Below are 22,787 nucleotides of genomic sequence, written 5' to 3'. Positions count from 1 at the left end.
GTGAACTGTTTTTTCGTTTGGGTTTTGTTTTTTGGGTTTGTTTTTTAAAAGTTTTGTTTTTCTGTTGTTTTATTTTTTTTTTCAGTTTAAATCAAATAATTTTTTAAAAGAAACAGTAGATTTTGTATTTATTGGACAAATCTTAAGAGGCTAAAATGCCCGTATCAGGAAGTGGTCATATTCCTTATACAGGAGTATATATAGGAGATAGTTATCTTTCTCTTGATAGGCAGAATTATAGGTAATTAACAGGAATCAGAAAAATAATATTCCTTAAATTATCTGCAACTTCTATTTATACTTTGAAAATTGTCAGTTACTATCAAAATATAATTTAATAAAGCAAATTAAACATGATTTTTGAAACTTCTTTAATCCTTTCAGAATATGGCATTTCAGGCTGAACAAAAAATAAAAGCAGATATTTTACGAAGCTTGAGTACTGAACAGCTATTCCGGTTATTATCAGATTCAGATTTGAATGTGCTGATGAAAACATTGGGACTTCTTAGAAATCTCCTTTCTACTCGGCCTGTAAGTAAAATCATCCAGGTTTCCACATTAGCTGCCCCTGCATATGCAGTGTAAAACATTGCCCTCCCTCACTTCTCCCATCAACATCTGCCCAGAAGTGTGATTCAAATGCTGTCCCTTCCCAGAGAAGTGAGAAGTCAATATCTAGACCTGTCACCTTCATAGGTGATCTGGGAGCTGCTTTACCATATAGCCACCTGACCCTCCACTCCTGCACTGCCTGTTCTGTCTCCCTCTCCTTACTCCATGCTGGATATGAGCCTGCCTTGATTTGTTACTTTATTCTTACTTGGTTTGCTGGCCAGAATGGGTTTTCTCATATGCCTAAATCACTTACCCTGGGGCCTCTGCTTCTTTCCCTTTAGAGAATCCTTCTCAATGTTATTCCATAAACCAATCCCCACACTGCCAACATTTACTGGATTGACCTCTGAAGATGTCAGTGTGGAGAACAGTGGGTATATGTCAAAGCAGGAGAGGCTGAGCCTTTTTCTGGGGTCCCTCTCGTTGTTCCCTGAGCAACAGTGTCAGTGGCCTTTAGGTAGATGAAGAAACATAGGTAGTTCCTTTGTGCTTCACTTGTTTTCTGAGCCTTCTTTGTACATTTGTATCCCAGAGTATTAGTAAATCTGTGCCATATTTTCCATGTCTCTGGCTTCTCTTCCCCATCCATTTTTAAGTTCCTTTTTCTGTAATATCTTTGGACTTGAGGATCCCCAGTGATTGTAGTTCTGTATTCTATCAGGCCAAGTCATTTTTTAAACTTCAAGTCATAAATACACACACACACACACTCATACATACACAGACACATACATAGAAGGCAAAATGCAGTTTTATGCTATAATAAACACTATTCTTTGGCATCTAGTTCTGTATGCTATGGTGTTCTCTTTCAAGCAGTTGTGTATTATATTGTTTAACTTAGAAGCTTTCTGTTCCTTTCTGTGATCTTTTTCTTTGTTCCCCAGATGATAACTGTGGATTTCCCATTGTTTTTGCAGCATATAGATAAAATAATGAGTACTCATGGAAAGCAAATTATGCAAGCCGTCACCCTTATTCTGGAAGGGGAGCATAACATTGAGGTCAAAGAGCAGGTATGTGTTCCCTTTTTTTTATTATTAATTTTTTTTTTCTGAGAAATATCTTCTGAGTGTGAATACCAAGAAGGATCTTCATTAGGAGTCTCCTGAAATACTCAAATCTGCAAAAGACACAGTGCTGAGATGGAAGGTGCTATAGAGACAAGAAAGATTTGAGGAGAAAGATCCTCCACCACCCCTGAAACTATTCAAGAATTCTTCCTCCCGGAATAGAAGAAAATATTACCAGAGTCTATAGTTTCACCCTTTGTGACATGCACTGTACACACTGTCCCTGTCTCCATAGGGAGTGTAACCTTTGATCATCCTAGACTGAGTCCACTCTTGGATTCATCGTTTCCAGCTTTCTGTATCCACCATGGTCTGAACTCAAATTCCTGCAACACCCTGATAAAATAATTCCTTATGCTGGAGTCGTTTTTCATTTTTTACTCTAATGTATCCCTGTTCTTTATTTCTATCCCATACTTCTACTTTCTGTTGTCTTGCAGTAGGGCAGATTTAGGATAGGCATAAAAATACAGAGGCTGTGCGCTCATCAGGGGACAGTTTTAGAATTACTTTTCTATATTTTCTGGGATTTAGTATAGGATTTTTACATAGTATATGTTTTGTCATAAAAAAGGTCACCTACAAACTTAAATTTCTAATACAAGATCTGAGGCAATGGTAATGTTCAACTTTCTGACATAGATGTTAGCTACATGATGTGTTCACTTTCAAAATTCATTGTGCTGTATACTTATATGTGTGGAGGAAACTTGCCCAAGGTCATCAGTGGGGAGTTGAACTTAGGGTCTAACTGCAGGCCCATGCTCTGCATTTTCTGTGTTCCTGAATTAGAGTAATTCTGCAGGCTTCAGAAGAACAGTCCAGGAAGTAAGAATGGTAGGATATAGGAGCTATAATTGAATTTATGAGCAAAAAAGGCAGTAGATTTGATAAAGTGGTTTTAAGATGGACATTTTAGGTGATTTCTCTTAAAATTCAATAATAAACAACCATGTTTTCTGGTGAACAAAAATTTAACACAGAGAAACTATCATCTCAGGCATCACTAAAACTAGGTTGAACATGATCCGTTACTGGCACACAACAATGAAGAAGATGCATTGCTCAAAATAAACTATTCACCTGGGGGCGCCTGGTCTCAATGTCAGGGTGGTGAGTTCAAGCCCCATGTCAGGCTCCACGCCCAGCTATTTTACTTAAACTATTTTACCTGAAGAGCATAGGAATGAATTTTGTCTATAAAGACAGCTCACCTAGATAGAATTCTGCTAACTTGAAAAGTGAAGCAAGGCAAAAAGGTGAGGCAAGATTTGGATGAGGGCAAAAAAAAAAAAGGCCAATAACAGTAATGTGTCCTGACAGGACTCAAATTACACGCTTTTGTACAGATTTTGGTGATGGTCCAGAAGTAGGTGATGATGGGGAGGCTTACACTGTCTGGTTATTAGCTGGAAGTTTAGTTCTTCTCAGACACTTCTGATAATTCAGCGTTTTTTTTCTTGAGGTATGTTGACATATAGTAAGCTACATATATTTAAAATATATACTGTGATATGTTGACATATGTATATACCATGAAATGATCCCCACAATCAAGATAGTGAACTTATCTGTCACTGTCCTTATATTGGGAAAAAGACAAATATGTCCATTGTTACCAGTCTTATTCAGCAGCATATTGGAGTTGCTACCAAGTGCAATAAGACAAGAAAAAGAAATAAAAGGCATATAAATTGGAAAAGAAGAAATAAAACTATTCCCAGACAACATGAATGCCTATGTAGAAAATGCCATGGACTCATCAGAAAAAGCTAGAACTAATCAATGAATTAGCCAAGGCCACAAGATAGAAAAATCAGTTGTATTTTTAATATGCTAGCATGAACAAGTAGAATTTGAAATTTTAAAAACAGTACCATTTATAGTAGCTCAGAAAAAATGAAATACTTATGTATAAATCTCATAAAATATGTGTAGGATCTCTGTGCTGAAACAAAACACTGATAAATCAAAGACCTAAATAAATGGAGAGATACACCATATTAAAATGTCATTATGTATTATCCTTTACATATGTTGTTGGATTTGATTTACTGAAATTTGGTAAGGAATTATATTCATGAGAGATACTGATGTATAGTTTTCTTGTGATGTCCTTGTTTGGTTTTGATATTGATATTTGATTATTGAGATAATGCTTGCCTCAGGGAATGAGGTGAAGGTATGCCCTCCTCAGTTTTCTGTAAGAATTTGTGAAGCATTGGTATTCTTTCTTTCTTAAATTTTGGTAGAATGTACCAGTGAAGCCATCTGGAACCTGGTGTCTCTTTTGTGGAAGGGTGTATAGCTAAATTCTGTTTCTTTTATGGAAATAGGAGTAGTCAGGTTATCGATTTCTTCTTGTGTCAGCTTTGGTATTTTGTGTCCTTCAAGAATTTGTCCATTTCATCTTTTTCACATTTATTAACATAAAATTCTTCATAATATTCTCATTCTCTTTTTAAAGTCTGTAGCATTCTTTGTAATATCCCCTCTTTTGTTCTTTATATTGATAATTCCTTTTTCCCCTCATCAGTCTGGCTAGAGGTTTATCAGGTTTTTTTTTTATCTTTTCAGAGAAGCAGCTTTTGGTTTCATTGATATTTTTTTTTCCCCTATTACTTTTCTATTTCTCTATTTCAGGGCAAGATAGATATTTTAAGTTTGTAGGCCATTCAGGCTCTGTGGCAACTACTCAACTGTGCTGTGCTAGCCTGAAAGCAGGTATAGACAATATGTAAGCAAGTAGACATGGCCATCTTCCAATAACATTCTATTTACCACACAGGGAGTGGGTTGGATTTGGTCCACAGTCCATAATTTGCCTATCCCTACTCCCTACTGTATCATTAATTTCCAGTTGTTCACATGAGTGAGTGAGTGAGTGTGTGTGTGTGTGTGTGTGTGTGTGTGTGTGTGTGTAGCTTTTCTCTCTGCTCCCTAGCTTATATGTTAAATTGGCTTGGCCCAAGAACTAATTGATCTCTAACATTTGTGGGGCTTTAAAACAGAACTGTAGCTCGCGCTGCCATGCTGTTCAAGCCTGAGGATGCATGGGTATATTCTAACACTCCAAGAAGGGGAATCACTTGCCTATCTTGCTGAACAAGTCTATTCTCAGAAATATTTCATGAAATCCCCTTCATATTCTGTATTAGTGGTTAAGAGAGGGGTAGCTCTTCCCTAGATGAGGCTAAAGATGTTTGTCACTCCCTCCTCTTCCCAGAGGCAGCCTCTTTTTTTTTTCTTTTCTTTTTTTTTTTTTTTGGTTCAAACCTCAGGACTCACTTCTTAATCAGTATATTAATCTAGGAAGAATAAGACTACACACGCTTTATGTTTGAAGCCTCAGGCCATAGGAAGAAAACAATCTCGTCAATTAGCTATAATCTGCAAGCTTAATTTGCTTAAGTCTACCAAAAGAAAGGTTAAGTTTGGAGAAAATTACTTGAATTTAGACCCCATTCCCACTTCTCATCACTTTCTTTGAGTGGTTCCTTACTGTTCTCCAGGACTCAGTGTCGCTTCCTCCAAGAAGCCTTCCCTGACCTTTGCAGTATCAAGCAAGTGTACTTCATGCCTTTTCGGTCCTGTTTTTCCTCTGTCACACCACAGTGAAATGTAATTGTGTGACCGCTTCAAGATTAGGTAGTGTATCTTATTCCTGTCTGACCCTAATGCCCTGCAGAGTGCATGCACGTTGTAGGTGCTCAGTAAATGTTTGTTGAATTGCAGAGACTGGCACGGGCTCAGTTTCCTTTCCACAGTCCTTTCACCATTACTCTAAACATTGCCCTCCTCCTGGTCTGGCTGTGAGATTCCCAACAGCTGATAAGAAAGTCCTTCCAGTACCAATGTGGTGATTATCTTCAAGTTACACTGTCCTGCCAAGTGTTACGGTCTCCCTCCAGTCTCATTAGGCCAGGCTCGACTAAGCTTCACACATTTTCCTTACCTTTCTGTTCCTCTAATCAGGTTTTAAAAAGTCAAGAAGTCCTGAAATGCACATGGCTAGTGGACCAGGGTCCAGGCCTTCACCCAGAAGGTCATGAGCTTGGGAGCAAGAAGTATTTGGAGGGGGAGGGAGGGAAGTTGCAGCACCTATGATGCTTCCACCAAAGAGACTACGCTTTTGAAGAAACATTGTTGGGTTAGTAACAAGAGCTTCTCTTAGAAATGAAATAATAACAATTCACATTTTCCCTTTGATGTGTGTAAGACATGGCTGCCTTTACCCAGTGATGGCTTATGCCCCAAAAGAAACTACTGAAATGTTTGGGTTCTCTTTTGCCTATGGTGGACTTTTGTTAAGTGTGGTTACTTTTGTTGGCGGTAATGTCAGGAGATAAGAAATCAGAGCATTCAGAGTAGAACCTGTGAGAATCCATGTACTTCAGGTGGAAATTACCCAAGTTCTTGAGAGAGCTTGCATCTGGGGACTTCAGAGCTTTCCTGATCACCGGCCCTTTGTTCTTTTCCAGACACTGTGCATCTTAGCCAACATAGCAGATGGGACAACAGCAAAAGAACTTATTATGACCAATGATGACATCCTGCAGAAAATCAAGTATTACATGGTAGGCCTTTGTCCCTTTCACTGCTCTGTAGTAGCTGCATTAGGAGGCTCAAAACAAATTGTGCAGAGATTTTAAAAAAGAATAGACTACTCTGTCACAGATTCAGGGAACTCTCTTTCATTCTGAAGAAAAAAACAGACACGAAGGCCTTGAAGCTTGTGCCATTTGGGCAGTACTACCACCCATTCATCACCCCACTCCCCACCTTCGTTGTTTCCTGATTGCCTCCTTAATCAGCGAAGACATCGGCTCTTGGTTTTCTTTCAGGGCGTCCAAATCCCTGTCTTCCCTCTCAAGGCTTCTTTCCGATGTGCATGACCTCTTAAGCCTCTGGCATCTGTGGCACTTGTTCTTTGACCTCTTTGCTTGCAAACACAGACTGCTACCTACTTGCAGACACCTAAGCCACCTACTGCCACGGCCATCCCATGAATCTTGTCATCACCAGAAACTGCCCATTGCCAAACCTGGCAATATTTTAATTCTGTCAGTGTCTCATAGCAAAACCCCAGCTGTGGGTGAACCTGTCTTCTTTTTGCCTGCCTGTCAGAGTCAGCAACTGCAGAGAAAGGCACAGAACCAGGCTGATTGGTATCGTGTTAATTTCCTGTTTACAAAACCCCTGTGGGTACTCAGCACCGCCTACTACCCCCTTGTGATTCTCCAGCAAGCTGACACCTCCCTTCTCCATGAGGAGGTGTCAGCTCCTCGTTTAAGCCTTTTCTCTCCCTCATCACTCTTAGTGGTGACCTCACCTTTTGTTTTGTTAAGAGAATAGAAGCCACAGTCCTTTAGTGGCTCCCTTTTGCACCTTGAATAACATCCATATCCCCCTTGTGATGGCCTGTGAAATCCTGCATGACCTGACTCATCCGTGTCCCAAATCCTGGCATTCCCCTTTCCTTTGTGGATTACATTGACCTCCTGTTCCGTGGAAAGGCCATGCATGTTCTTTCCTGCCTCGGGACCTTTGCACATGCTGGCTCATCTGCCTGGAACACTTTTCTCCCCCACTCCTTCATGGCATGCCTTCTCACCTCTCAGATCTGAGCTCAACTGATACTTCCTCGTGGGCTCTTATCTATGTGGGTTATTCTTTGTTACTGCATTCTGTTCCCTTCAGAGCAGTAGCTCAATTATAGTGATACACATGTGTTTGTGTGCCTGAGTGTAAGTTCCATGAGGGCAAAGCTCCATGTGTTTTGTGTACATTTTTATATCTGTCACCTTGGATGATGCCTGGCATTTAGTATGTGTTCAGTAAATGTTGAATGAAAACCTTACTGCTTCAACCAGGAACTCCCTTATCTTTCCAATCCCAGATCTACATAGCATCTCTAATCTTTTAACAGTTACTCTTGATTTCCCATATCCACTGAGATATACCTATTTTTGTGCTGCTTTTCATAGCCATACTTCTTAAAAGCATCTTCTGCACATGCTATCTCCTTCTTCACCTTTAAATTCATTCTGACCCATTTCATCTGGCCTCCACTGTCATCGCTCAACTGAAACATCTCTGCTTAAGGTCTCCAGCGACCTCCAGGATGCCAAATCCAAAGAACCATTTTCTCTCCTAATCTCACCTCACTTACAGCAGCCTTCAACTCAGCTGACCATTTCCTCCTCCTAGAAACATTCCTTCCTCTTGGCTTTCAATACACTATCCCTCCCTGCTTAGCCCTAGTCCCTCTTCTTTTCTCTCCTACATGGTCTCCTGAGGTCTGTGATCTTTGTTGCACAATGGCATTTTCCAGGGAGCTTTCAGAGATGGTTGCATTGTCCGTTTCCTTTCAAGATTTTGATTTAATAGGTCTGGGTTATAGCCTGGGCATCAGGGTTTTTAAAAGTTCCCCAGGCAAGGTGCCTGGGTGGCTTAGTCATATAAGCATCTGCCTTCAACTCAGGTCATGATCCCAGGGTCCTGTGATTGAGCCCCTCATCGTGCTCCCTGCTCAGCAGGGAGTCTGCTTCTCCCTCTCCCTTTTCCCCTCCTCCCACTCATTCTCTCACACTCTCTCCCCCTCAAATAAATAAATCTTTAAAAAATTAAAATCTTGGAGCACCTGGGTGGCTAAGTCGGTTAAGCGTCTGCCTTCAGCTCAGGTCATGATCCCAGGGTCCTGGGATCGGGCCCCACGTCAGGCTCCCTGCTCAACAGGGAGCCTGCTTCTCCCTCTTCTCCCCACTCGTGCTTTCTGTCACTGTCTCTGTCTCTCTCAAATAAATAAATACATACATACATACATACATACATAAATATCTTTAAAAAATTAAAATCTTTAAAAAAAAATAAAAGTTCCCCAGGCAGCTCTTATGTACAGCTAGAGTTGAGAACCACTGGTTTAGGAGAATCGCATCCACTCCCATGCCTTTTACTATCATCTATATGCTTTTTTGGTTTCTGGGTTCTGGTCTAGTAGTCAGTTTTGATAAATAGAATAGGTATTACAGTATTTATACTTTCCATAGTATCATCAATAGAAAACACAACCACAATAATGGTTACTGGCCTTCAAAAGCCATGACAACAAGCTTTCATGATGGTACTTGCAGCTCTACAGATGCTGGTTCTTTTCTTAGTGGGGGTAGAGGGTAGAGGAGCAAGGTAAGAGGGTCACATGGAAGATATACTTCCAGATTTGTCTTCTGAACTCTGGACTCCTATATCCTCCTGCCTACTTTACATCTCCGTGCACCTGTCTGATGCTTCCTGAAGTTGATGTTTAAAAATGAGTTCTTGGGGCGCCTGGGTGGCTCAGTCGTTAAGCATCTGCCTTCAGCTCAGGTCATGGTCCCAGGGTCCTGGGATCGAGCCCCGCATTGGGTCCCTGCTCCGCGGGAAGCCTGCTTCTCCCTCTCCCACTCCCCCTGCTTGTGTTCCCTCTCTCACTGTGTCTCTCTCCGTCAAATAAATAAAATCTTTAAAAATAATAATAAATAAATAAATAAATAAATAAAAATAAAAATGAGTTCTTAAATATCTCCCCTAAACCTAAATTTCTTCTCTCCTGTTCTTTCCTGTCTCAGTACAGTGGCTCTGCCATCTATCCTGTTGCTCAAACCTGGGAGTCAATCATGATTTCTCCAGCTCTTTCACCTCATTAATCCGATTTATCAGCAGGTCCTGTCAGCCCTTCCTCCAAACCTGATCTGGATTCTGTTTGCTTCTTTCTATCACCGCTGCCCTCACCCTGGACCAAGCCATGGCATCTCATGCCTGGTTGACCATAATAGCCTCCTAGACACTTCCGCACTGTCATCCAATCCCTTCAGCCCGGGTGACCTTCTAGAAATGTAAATCAGATCTTCACTTTCCACTGCTTAAATCCTTCAGGAGCTTCCTATCAACTCAGAGCAAAATCTAAAGTCCTTTCTCTAGGGCCCAGAAGGGCCCACAGTTTAGCCACACCTCCTTCCCTGAGCTAATGTTGCTCCACTTTACCTTCTCAATATGCATGAGCTCTACAGCTCCTTCGTACTTCAGACCTTTTCAGGAACTTTTCCTTCCTCTCAGTGCCCCTAGGCCCTTGCTCTTTGCACAGCTGGCACCTTCCTACCCTTTAAGTCTCTGCTTAAGTGTTGCCTCCTTCAAAGAGATCTTTTCTGTGCTCTCTACCTAAATTATGTTCCCACCTCTCCACTCTCCACTTTTCTCCACGGCAGTTTGTTTCCTCAAAAAAATATGTATTGAATGAACTTATACATTGTATAAACACTTATTTTTGTACTGTGTATAAGTTCATTTATTCAACAAATCCCCCCTATTCATGACCTGAGGCTGAGAGCAAATGATAAATTTTGTTCCGTCTTGTCTTTGTGGAGCCCGAACTGGGCATCTCTTTAAAAGTCTTGGCAGGTAAAAGGAAAAGAGAATCACCAGCCATAGAATTCTAGTGAAGAAAGCCATGTCGTCTACTTCTTGTCTCTGCGTAGTTGAAATATAGTCCTACTTGGCAAAATAAGTCCATCTGATCCTCCAAGAAACTGTTGAGCATATTATGCCACTGATAATTCCCTAGAAATGCATGTTATTTAAAAGTACAGGGGAGGGGCGCCTGGGTGGCTCAGTCGTTAGGCGTCTGCCTTCGGCTCAGGTCATGATCCCAGGTCCTGGGATCGAGCCCCGCATCGGGCTCCCTGCTCAGCGGGAAGCCTGCTTCTCCCTCTCCCACTCCCCCTGCTTGTGTTCCTCTCTCGCTGTGTCTCTCTCTGTCAAATAAATAAAATCTTTTTTTTTTTTTTTTTTTAATTTTTTTTATTGTTATGTTAATCCCCATACATTACATCATTAGTTTTAGATATAGTGTTCCATGATTCATTGTTTGTGCATAACACCCAGTGCTCCATGCAGAACGTGCCCTCCTCAATACCCATCACCAGGCTAACCCATCCTCCCAACCCCCTCCCCTCTAGAACCCTCAGTTTGTTTTTCAGAGTCCATTGTCTCTCATGGTTCTTCTCCCCCTCCGATTTCCCCCCCTTCATTCTTCCCCTCCTGCTACATTCTTCTTCTTCTTTTTTTCTTTCTTAACATATATTGCATTATTTGTTTCAGAGGTACAGATCTGAAATTCAACACTCTTGCACAATTCACAGCGCTCACCAGAACACATACCCTCCCCAGTGTCCATCACCCAGTCACCCCATCCCTCCCACCCCACCCCCCACTCCAGCAACCCTCAGTTTGTTTCCTGAGATTAAGAATTCCTCATATCAGTGAGGTCATATGATACATGTCTTTCTCTGTTTGACTTATTTCGCTCAGCATAATACCCTCCATTTCCATCCACGTCATTGCAAATGGCAAGATCTTATTCCTTTTGATGGCTGCATAATATTCCATTGTATATATATACCACATCTTCTTTATCCATTCATCTGTTGATGGACATCTTGGCTCTTTCCACAGTTTGGCTATTGTGGACATTGCTGCTATAAACATCGGGGTGCACGTAGCCTTTCGGGTCCCTACTTTTGTATCTTTGGGGTAAATACCCAGTAGTGCAATTGCTGGATCATATGGTAGCTCTATTTTCAACTTTTTGAGGAACCTCCATACTGTTTTCCAGAGTGGCTGCACCAGCTTGCATTCCCACCAACAGTGTAGGAGGGTTCCCCTTTCTCCGCATCCCCGCCAACATCTGTCATTTCCTGACTTGTTAATTTTAGCCATTCTGACTGGTGTGAGGTGGTATCTCATTGAGGTTTTGATTTGGATTTCCCTGATGCCGAGCGATATTGAACACTTTTTCATGTGTCTGTTGGCCTCAAATAAATAAAATCTTTAAAAAAAAAAATTAAAAAAAATAAAAATAAAAAAAATAAAAGTACAGGGGACTTTTTTTTAATTGAGCAATAGGAGAATCATCTATAGAGATTGTTTTACAATTGGGTCCTCTGTTGTGTTGGAGAAAGCACTCCGTATGGCTAAATGATCCAACTTAAGCAAAAGTGGTTGTACTTTTAGTACATAAAGAAAAATAAGAATTGTGTTTCAGAAGAATAGGAGGCTCTTTAACAATAGTAGAAACATTAGATGAATCAAGTAAAGACTCAGGTTTTGGGGGACAACCCCCCCAAATAAGAGTAATTTGAATCAGATAATCAATAGCTGAATACCAAAGCCACATTCATCCTATTTATTGGCCATTGGTGACCTGAATGTTTCCTGATGTAGATCAAGCATAGCCTAAGGCTAAAGCATAGACCTGTCCTATGCCAGTTTGTGTGCATGGATAGAGTGATAAATTGCAAACTATAGTTATAGCCCTAGAGGTGTTTTGTTTGGCCTGTCAGAGGGTTTCTAAAATTTGAATGTGAATATCTTTTGGCAAGTCTTCACTCCCCAGTTTACCAAATTTCCCACCACTCTCTCTTGTCTTTAGCACAACCCATTTACCCATTAGTGCTAACTTTGTGACCCCTCAAGACATTTGAGTTTGAGGGCCCTGCTTCACACTTTTAGCCTGTTGGAATTGCCTATGGTATGTTACCAAAAAAATTCCTCAAATCAGATTGCCTCCATATTTTTTCTTTTTCTGCATCAAATAGGGTCATTCACATGTGAAACTGCAGCTTGCCGCTATGTTTTGTATATCAAACCTCATATGGAATGAAGAGGAAGGTAAGAGATTGGTGAGATCTGTTTTGAGGACAATTATGGGAGGGAAGGTAGCAGATGCCCCTGAGATCCTAGATGCAGGCATCACTCAGTGGGTCCTGAGCATTCCTTCAAGTTAACCTTGGTATGAGAATCCATGGGACTAGCCAGAGTTGGCTGGACAGTTAACACTGAGCCCCACCTTGAAGTCAACACTGCAGGAGATTACAGAGGATGGGGGTAAAGGAGACCCTAGAGAAATAAGTGGCAGTCCATGCCCTTGAGAGAGCTGAGGAGGAGGTTATGGGGATGTACTTGAAGAAGATGAGAGGTGGGAGTGGATGGGCAGATTGGTCTTTCATTGTGTGCAGAGGGACACTTGTAAGGGTTACAGGCATATAAGCTTAGTGAGGAAGAGGGTGCCTTGGTGAGAAATGAGAAATACACTGTGACTAGTGAAGCAGCCAGTCTATAAGGTAGCGTCTGTGAATCAGAGGTCCTCCATCTTGACTGCATATTAGACTCACCTGAGGATTTTTGCACCAGACCAATTTAATCAGAATTTCTGGGAGGCGGGTTGCAGGCATAAGTTTTATTTTTGTTTTTTTTAATTCCCCAGGTGATTCCAATGTAGCAAACAAATATGGAAGAGCAGTTGTTCTCAGTGCTGGGCTCATTGCATAAGAATCACCTGGGGAACTTTTTAAAATGCAGATTTATGGTTTTTACACCTAGAGATTCTGGTTCACTGGGTCTAGAGGAGATCAGTGCATGAGTGAGTCACTGCAGGCACTTTTCTTCATGGGAAGGAAAGACTCCAAGAGGATTACTCTACCCAGCAGCTGTGTCTAGAACAAAGTGGAAGGAGGAAAAATTGGATTCAACATATAGGCCTAGAGACCAAGTACCATCCAGGTGCCAGGGAAACAGCACCACCCTCAAGGAGGTCCTAGTCTAGTTGGAAGATAGGACAGAGCAGTATGAAGTTGGAACTGCCACATGCTAAACAAGAGGCAGCAGGAAGTGCTGGGAGGTCAGAGGAGGGTGGAAGAGAACAGAAGGAAAAATAAGACCTGTCTGGAGTAGGAAGAGCCTGACTTGATATGTCCAGACAGAAGATATGAAGATGGGGCCAATGGCAGAGGGCCTTGTGCCAGGCTGAGGAATCTGACCTTGACCCTATAGTCCATGGAGAAATTAATCTATCAGCAGAACCCAGGATGGACTGCAAGAAAGAGGGTCAAGGAGCAGAGAGACCAGTTAGAATGTTGTTAGAGGATCCAAGCATGAGGCAATCCAACTTCATTGGGGATGAGGGGGATGGAAGGGTGGGGAGTAAAGGACCTTGGTAATGCTCTAGATTGTTGATTGTACATCAAGGAGAGCAATTGCCTGGGTCATGTCCCCAGTAACCTGTTAGCTTTAATCTCTTAGGTTCACAAGAACGCCAGGATAAGTTACGAGACATGGGCATCGTAGATATTCTACACAAACTGAGTCAGTCACCAGATTCAAACCTTTGTGACAAGTGAGTATCAAAGGAAAAGGACCTTGTTTTGGGGTATGTTGGATTCTTTTATGAAAGGGTTTGGCTTGCTTAGTAATTTACGTTGCCAAACTTAAAATCTTTTAGATTCTTGAATTCCCTTCTTAATCTTCTATGAGCCAACTGTATGGCTTTTGAATAAGAAATAAACTAATAATTAGCAAATTATTAAAGATTCTCATCTTACTGTGAGTTAACATGAGCCTGAGCCATCTTAGTGTGTATCTGGAGAGGATCCAGGGATCATTCTCTTGACATTAAAATAGAAAGGAAGGCCAATAATAAAAACATCCATTATCTCAAGATCTCACTGAGCGCCTGCCTTGTGTAAGCCTGGCCCGGCTGCTGAGAATATGGCAGTGACCACTGAGGGGTTCCTGTCTTCACCATTTACTGGGAGAGGCAAAAATCATAATCAGAGATCCCTCTACCCTCAAAATAGCCAAAAATGTTCTTCCTGGCTGTGTACACTCCTCCTACCACAGCCTTCACTCTACAGCTTGCTTTCATGCTCCCCCACCCTGTCCTCCAGACACACCTGCCCTCTTGCAGTGTCACATCTTCACGCATTTACACATTCTGTTCCATCTGGTTTGCCATCCCAGTCCCCTCTCCTCTGAATTCCCCATTCATTCAGCAAATATTTTTTGAACACTAACCTCTACCAGGGACTGTTTTAGGCATTGGAGATATAATGATGAATAAAATTGATGAAGTCCTTGCCCTCGTGGAACTTACATTCTAGTACAAAAGACAGACAAATGAATGTGTAATATGATAGCAGGTCATGAGATGTACTATGAAGAAAAATAGCAAGGTGAAGGAATGAAGAGTAAGAAAGTTTCTTCTCAGATAGATTAGCCAGTAAAGGCCTCTCTGAGGATGTGACATTTGATCGAAGACCTGGATGAAATGAGATAGTCTGCCAGGCAGATGTTCCAATGAATAGTATTCCAGGCAGAGGGGACAGTGAGTGCAAGGCTCTGAGGCAGGAACAAGGTTGGCATGTTCAGGAAACAACAGGAAGGCCAGTGGAACTGCAGAAAAATAAATGAGGGGCAGGGTGGTAATAAATGCACACCAGGGAGCAAGTGGAAAACTTTGTCGGCCATAGTCAGGACTTTGGATTTTATTCAGAGTTTAATAGGAAGTCATTGGAGAGTTTTGAGCAGAAGAGACCCTATCTGACTTGAATTTGTATAAAATCACTCTGGTGGCTCTGTAGAGAATCACCTGGGCAAGAACGGAAGCAGGGAGAGCAGTTCAAGACTACTGTAGTCCTATAGGTAAGAGATGAGGGTGGCAGTGGTAGAAATACTGAGAAGTGGTCAGATTCAGGATTTAATCTAAAGATAGAGAAAACAGGATTTGCTCAGGGATTCAATATGTAGGATATTAAAGAGAGGAAAGGAAAATGCCTAGAGTTTTAGCTTGAGCAACTGGATAGGGTGTTGCCATTTACCAAGATAATGAGGAATACAAGAGAAGTAGGTTGGGGTAGGGAGAAGTGAGGGTTCTTGTTTGGACATGCCAAGTTTTGGATGCTATTAGATATCCAAGGGACTTCTCAGGATAATGGGGCTGAGGGTATAAACTAGGAGGGTATATAAAGCCATGGAGCTGGATAAAGTCACCTAAGGAAAGAAAGAGAGAGGAAAGAAGACAGGAAGGCTAAGGACTATGCTCTGGAGCCCTCCAGCATTTAGGGGTAAATGAAAAAGATCCAGCAAAGAAAAGGAAGGAACAACCAATGAAGTAGGCAGAGACCCAGGCACAGCAGTTGTCCTGAAAGCAAGGGAAGAGAATGCCTGGACAGTGGCCATTTATCCTTCACAACTCAGATCAGGTTGTCACCTTCTCCAGAAGATCTTGCCTGATCCATTCTCCACCCTAGGCTTTGTCAGGGGACCCCTTCTGCCAGGGACTCCTGTAGCACCCATAAGACATACCACACTGTGTCGTGGCTGTCAGCTTGCTTGTCTGCCCCACTGAAGGGAAAAGGCGCTTGGTAATTGCTCCTTAAGTGAATGGCTGTGCCCGACTCTGGAGCACACAGAGCAGGCTGGGCCCCTGCCTCCCTGAAGCTTGCCATCCAGTGGGTTAAAGAAGACAAATCCCCCAAATAATTGCGGCCCAAGGCTGCTGCTCAGCTGAGTGTCCCATCAAAGGCAACTGAAAGCCAGGCACTCGCCGAAGGCTGGATTTGAGCTGTACTTTGAGGACTGGCACCCGTGCCTCCACCTCCATAGTGGTAGTAGCGGCTGCTGACTTAGGCGGTGAGCTCGGTCAGCCCGTCTCTCCTGGTTGAGGGCCACATCGTTCCCTGGGTTTCTTTTCTCATGTTCGTCCAGAAATGAAAATAGTTGTGCTCGAAATCATTTCTAGGATGACCTGGAACGTTAAAAGAGGCCTCACTAGCAGGATGTACAATAGGTTTCAGCCCTGGCCTACAATGGTTTAGATCTATCTGGTGCTGTTTCCCCATATTTGTATGGTACATAAGTTTTCAGCAGTTCTTAAACCGCGTTAAAAGAATCAAGGTTTGAGCTACCCTACCTAGTCCATCAAAGGAAAGATGATCTTGCCTCAAGAACCATCCATCTGAAAGACTCCTTAGATATTAAGAGATAGCAGGAGGATAATAAGGTTACAGTCTCTGAGGTCTAATATAACAAACATAGATAGCCCCTGAGAAAGATTCAGAAGGAGTCTGAATTGGTAGTTCTCATTTTAGTCAAAACCTTTAGTCTGTTACCTAAAGAAGACATCTCTCAGGTTCCTTCTGTCTTTAAGGCTTTGTGATCCTTTGACTTTCGAACACTTACAGATGAGGAGCTATTGCCAACCAGCCCTTTCCACCTTAGGCTCAGAGTGTCTTGGGACTGTGCGGTGAGGTAGATGATCATTAAGAGGTAGCCTGTGGCATCATTCATAAGCTTGTTTCTGTAGGAAAATGACCTTGTAGAACCCAACTCACTTATAACTTGGAGACCATCTGTATGGGGCTTTCCATTTTGATGGATTGGACTATATAGTCTTAGATAATTGCAAGAACATTTCCCTTAGTATCCACTTTTAAAACCATAGGTCATACCCATTACTTCACTATAGAGACTGCACTTGCATCCAACGTATTGCATGCCCAGTCTACCTTGGCTTACTTTCATCAGCTAGTAGTAACTGAACATTTTAGCCATTTCTTTCTATAACCTAGCAGGGGAGACCATTGCTAAAACTTGACTTCCTAATTCCCACAATTGTAGCCTCTTGAGAACCTTTACCAAGCTCATGATTGGAGTAGTCAAGGAGGCCTCCTCAGTCCCAGCTCAAAGGAAGACCCTTTTACAAGGATCAGGATGCACCCATCCTGTGTGGCTGTCATGAGACATTACATCTCTTCTTCTCCAACTAGCTGTCTTCTTCCCCAACCACCCTAACAACCTACCTCCTATGCCAGGTCAGTGTCCGCAGGCATGATGAGAAGAATGAGATGAAACTATAACCTCCTTCCTCAATTTGAAGGCATTTGAACCATGAGACAGTCTTGGGTTGTGAGCACTAGGCCCCCCCTGCACCTTCTAATCAACACCCGAAGGCCTCTCCCTGGGTCAGTTTTCCTCTTAGCTTCGCAGAATCCTAAGTGTCCTCCCCAGTGTCCTGCAGCACCAGCTAAAAACCTGCATGGCAGTAGGAGAAAGTAAAGAATTCCGGGCCCATCGTGGCCAAATGCCAGTGACAAAGGGAAACTAGAATGTCACTGCAGCAGGTGGAAGGACAAGAGCAGCCCTTCCTAAGAGAACCTCAGGAAGAGGAATGTAGCCAGCATGGGTTTGAAGTTATCTGCTGACCACAGATCTCTGCCCCTTATGGTATTCGCCCAGCTGGGCTCACCCCAATTCCCTTTGGGGATCTTTTTAGACTCCCCCCCCATTACCATCTTTGAGCCACAGGATTTTTGCCTTAATTACACTTCAGAGAGGATGGCTAACAGGAACTTTGTGATTTCAGGGCAAAAATGGCACTGCAGCAGTACCTGGCGTGATGGGAGCGCCCCGGGCACCTGCAAGCATCCCCCGTCCTTGTTCAAGGAAGTACAGGAACTAGCCTCATTTGATTCCTTCTATTTGCACAAGTCACCTTGGACTGCAGGGAGCTGTTTTGCAAAAGCAATTTGGTAGGCTTAGATCTCAAATTCATCTTGAGAACATTTTTTTGAGGTAGTAATTTCCTCAGAGGACTATTGTGTTTTGTTTTGTTTTTTTTTTCTGAGCTACCTGGACTCTTTATTAGAACAATCAATCATTTTCCTTTGGACCTACAATTTTTTGCCTATGCTGCAGCCACTTTGTGAGTGAGAATGAATGTGTCTCTGCACACATAGGTGTGTGTGCGTGTGTGTGCACATGGGTCAGAATGAATGGATGTGTGTGTGTGTGTGTGAGGGATACCTCAAATTTTTCTTTTCTTATTTTGTGTGAAAATCTCTTTTCTACAGATTTTCCAGGGTTTAAGCATTGCTTGCTGTATAAAAAACTTTACTGAATTATATACAGTTTGAATGAAATGTTATTTTAAAAACAAAACAATTGTTAAGTGTTCCATAAAGGTTATGTTGAATTTTGGTCAGATGAATATTTGTAAGTAAAAAATATATGCATTTCTGAACCTCAACTTACATAGATTTTCTTTATAAAAAAAAAAAAAAAACAAAAAAACAAAAAACAAACAAACAAAAAAAAAGGTTGGCTGTAGTTGGCCTGGAGTAACAGGCATGATACATGGTGCTGTGCAAAATAGTAAGCTAGCATCTTACTGCCGTCAATATCAGCAGGTACAGAGCCTCTTTTCAGCCTAATTCAATGAGCTCTCAGGCTTCCAAGTCAGATGGACAGGGTGGAGTGGAGTGAGGCAACAAATTCACCATAGGATTTTTGAACCATCAAGGGGAAATATAACTACTGATAGTGAAAGCCCAGCCCTGACTCTGGCAGGCTACACTTGGCAGGAACTGGGCACCAAGAGCCTCCCAACGGCCCTAAATCCTGCCACTGGTGTAGCGATATCTGGCAGGATTTAGAGCCAGTCATGGAACCTTATGCTCAAACTAAAGTAGGTCATAACTTCCTGGAAACAAAGTCCGATCACCTTGTGCTTCCTGAAACAGCATATATCACTGTGAAACTAAAGAATGCTCTACAGACTGCTCTGTAGAGAGAAGCGAAGAACAGGATAGTTTAGAAAGCTGTTTTTCTCTTAGCTATACTCAGCTAAAATTCTACTAGTCACTCAGGACTGCTATTCAGTGTGCTTTTGTAAAATGAGATCAAAATTTGAGTAAGACATGTGGCTGAGATCTTTTCCTGCATGAAGCCCAAAGCACTGAAGTTTGAGCGAGGGAAAGGGACTCTCCCCAGAGGATGGAAGACGGCTTCTTGTACCGCCAGTGCTCCTTCACCCTTCTGCAGCCCTTAGCTTGGCACCTGGCTCCAGCTTCTGGGGCAGCTTCAAGGTGAACTCCACAGAGGTTGCTCTTGACTGTTTGGAGGAACAACCAGCCTGCCTTTCCCTTTGCTAACAGAAGTTCAGAGGCATTGCGGCCCAGAATCGAGGTCTGTGGCGCAGAAGCTTGCCATGAGTGTGTGCCACTGGCAGAGTCCCAAGCCTACCAGCCACTCCTGATGGGGTTGCGCACACCGAGGCCACCCCATCACCAGCCTGCACCTTCCTTGGAGGATTTAAATATGTTTGATTGCAAATGAATGTTTTTAAGTGTATTTAATGCAATTTTTCCTGTTTTCAACATGACCACCCAAGATCCAAACACAGAGATTTCCAAGTTGTTTTTTTTTTTTTTTTCCAGAACATCACCAATTTAAAAATCTGTCACAACAGGGACTTGGGTTTTGTGCGGCCATCAGATTGCTAATGTGAGAAGGCCAGTTTAAAGAGAATCGAGTTTATTGGGAATAAAGCCTTATTTAGGCTCACTCATTGACACTTCTAGTACTGAGAAAATATCCTTGGTTGGCATTTGTAACACAAACACTATAGAGTTGGTGTTTAAAAATACCAGGTAAATATTAAGGAAACCAATAATGAATTGCTGAGACAATCTTGAACCCAGATAGCATTAGAAAGCTGAAAGCCCAATGAAATAACACTTTCACACTTAAACTCTGTGGATAAATCTTGCCTGTGGCTATAAACAGATGGTCAAAGAAAAAGTGCTTTACTATAATTAACTTTTCTGATTTGAATGAAGGAAAAATGTATTTATTAAAACAAAGCTGTTTGCTGCTTTAGGCAGGTGCAGTGTTCAGTCAGCAAGGAAGTAGGAGGAATGGGGCGTGGTCTGTGTCTCCACCCGAGTCCTTCACTAAGCTTCTCGCTCTCTCTAATACTGCATTCTGTTTCTCCTTTTGTGCCCTGATTGTAACCCAAAATTTATGAACTAGAAAAGAATGTCCAATTTAATAAGTTGCATTTTTTTTTCCTTAAGCACTTTATGCAGAACAATACATGTTCTTCTGGTAGTGTTTGGATAATATGATTTTAACACATGCTAATAAAAGCCGAGAAAAAAATCATGGCAACTTCTAAAAAGGAGTCTGTTTTCCGAATGTCTAGAACATTAGGAAACATTGGAAGATAATGTGTCCCGGCTTTTGGAACTTATGATTCTTGGTGAATAAGAGGCCAGGGAGTGACTTTGCATTTCAGAGTGGGGGCCAATGCCCTCTGGTAGTTACAGCTGTGCTATAGGGGCATCTGCAGCAGTCTGGGAACCCCTCTCCTTGGCCTCCTGAAGTCTAGCAGACCTTTTACAGGTGGCCACTCCCAGCCACCAGGACCTCCCCAGTGTTGTGTCCACTGCCTCCATCCTCTCCTCAGCCCCTTACGTACACCACGCTTCCACTGCCACTACTCACTGGCCTCAGGCCCAGAATTTGGCGGATGACCAGTGGCCCCAACAAGCCGCTGCTCCCCTTTGCAAGGATGCCCAGGTGCTCTTCATGGACTGCACACTCCTTCTCCCCATCTCTAAAATGTAGAGAAGCACCTCTTCCCTCTTGGCCTCCCTAGAAACAGAAAGCCAAGGACATCTACCCTGGAGCGTGGGGGTTGGGGAGAGAGCGTGGGGGGTGGTGAGGTGGTTGGCAGGGGAGGGAATTCCCTTGCCACAGGGCAAACATGAAAGTGAGACCTGGGAAATGGGAGACTGACCCCAGATTCTAATGGAGAGCTGACAGGAGGAGATCCCAACACCTTGCCACCTGGGATAGGGGCTGGTGCTGCCCCAGTCCTGCTCCTTTGCACATTTCTCCTGATTGTTGGGCAGAGAGGCCTGTGTCCATTTCCAGCATGAGGGTAGTTTTGGTTTACGCCCTGGCTTCTGGGAAAACTGGGAACCTCTGCCTCAAGGGCCACATCGTGGCCTACGTAGTCACCTTTCCTCCCTATATTTATGCAGTCCCTGACTCCTGGCCTTGGCTCTGCTGGGCAGTCGGCCCTCTCACTGAGTGGAGAGCCGGAGCCAGTCATTAGAAAGGAACCACCCTCTTTATTTCATGCAGTGGGGCCTGCCTTCCACCCTATCAGGCATTCACACCCAGGAGCTGAGAGGTCTTAATGCCCAAAACAGCACCCATTCTGCATGCCCTGGTTTGCTTCCATTGTAGGAAGCCAGGCCCAGGGCCTCTGCTAAGGAGTTCCATCCTCAGAGTGGGCTGACATTTTAGCCACTCTCATGAGGCTTCTCTCCTCCAAAACCCCCCCTCCCCCGCACCCCTGTTACTTCTGCTTTGAACCTTCCAGACTCTAAGAAATGCTCTACCAAGTTATAGATGGAAAGTATGTGTCCCCACTTCTCTCCCTCTAGTGCCCCTCCTGCCTTCCCCTCTCCCAGCTCCACCACTCCCAGCTACTTCCTGGGGAGGCTTAAAGGTCATCACAGACAGCAACACGCATCACCCCTACAGTCTCAGTTCCGCCACCTACTCTTCCTCTCCCCCGACTGCTTTCAGAGGCCTTGGGCAAACCATTTCTCATCTCTCCACTGATGGAAGATCCTTGGCTTCCCAGCTTCTGGGGAGATCAGATAGCGGTCAGCTGGGTGCACCCCCAAGTAGCTCATTCAGAGGCACGCAACACCTGTGTGTGTAGAAGAGGTGCAGGGTTCTAATGCCCCTGCTCCTCCAAGGCATTGAATCCCCCTCTTGAGCCCACTCACAAAGGAAAGAGCACAGTCCCATGGTGGGCTGAATATCTGGAGGTCTGGAACAGTGGATTCAATTTTCCTGACATCCCGTCAGGGAGGGACCCTCTGAGTACGTTGTTTCTCATGGAGGTCAGTACAGATGCTAATGAACACAACGGGCATGCATGTTCGCATCTAAAGGTGACAGTCATGGGGAATGCAGCCACCCACCCAGAGTCACAGGACTTGCTCCCCACTTCACACAGCCTGACTCATCCTTCCGTCCCCAGTGCCAGCATAGCATTGGCATAAAGAGTAATGCACCCATGAAGAGCAGTCTTCTGGGAGCTAACTGCGCATTTAAAGAACTTCAAGTCATAGAGCAGAGTCTTCTGGAGAAAACCAGCAAATGAAAGGAAATCGCTAACATTTGCCTTGGGGAGTAGAACACAGCCTTTTTCCTCAGAGAAGAAATTGGATGCCTGGGCTTAGTGAATTTTCAAATGGACCAAAGAGCAAACTAGCAGGAGGGAGTAGCTATCCATGTTACTGTTCACAGGGGTAATAATAGTTACTTTTTATTGAAAACCTTCTGTGAGATTTTCAACCTCAAGGGCACAGCCATGGAAGGATGGGCTCAACCAGGTGATGTAGCGAAAGCTGGAGGCAACTT

General features: G+C 43.1%; 1 protein-coding gene across 2 annotated transcripts in view; it reads left to right on the top strand.

The window, feature by feature from the left end:
* The window catches only part of ARMC8 (armadillo repeat containing 8), a 107,229-nt gene extending 86,498 nt beyond the window's left edge, over positions 1-20,731 (top strand). For both annotated transcript variants that reach the window (XM_032408633.1, XM_032408632.1), the window contains 6 exons: positions 385-534; positions 1,539-1,634; positions 6,173-6,268; positions 12,323-12,395; positions 13,806-13,899; positions 17,926-20,731. In XM_032408633.1, the coding sequence (XP_032264524.1) occupies positions 385-534; positions 1,539-1,634; positions 6,173-6,268; positions 12,323-12,395; positions 13,806-13,899; positions 17,926-17,959 (543 nt within the window). In that variant the 3' untranslated portion in view covers positions 17,960-20,731. The remainder of the gene's footprint in view (positions 1-384; positions 535-1,538; positions 1,635-6,172; positions 6,269-12,322; positions 12,396-13,805; positions 13,900-17,925) is intronic.
* Positions 20,732-22,787: the final 2,056 nt, after the last annotated feature.

Source organism: Phoca vitulina, unplaced genomic scaffold, assembly GCF_004348235.1.
Source record: "Phoca vitulina isolate PV1807 unplaced genomic scaffold, GSC_HSeal_1.0 scaffold10, whole genome shotgun sequence".
Classification (NCBI taxonomy): domain Eukaryota; kingdom Metazoa; phylum Chordata; class Mammalia; order Carnivora; family Phocidae; genus Phoca; species Phoca vitulina.
This window is presented reverse-complemented; position numbering and strand designations above follow the sequence as displayed.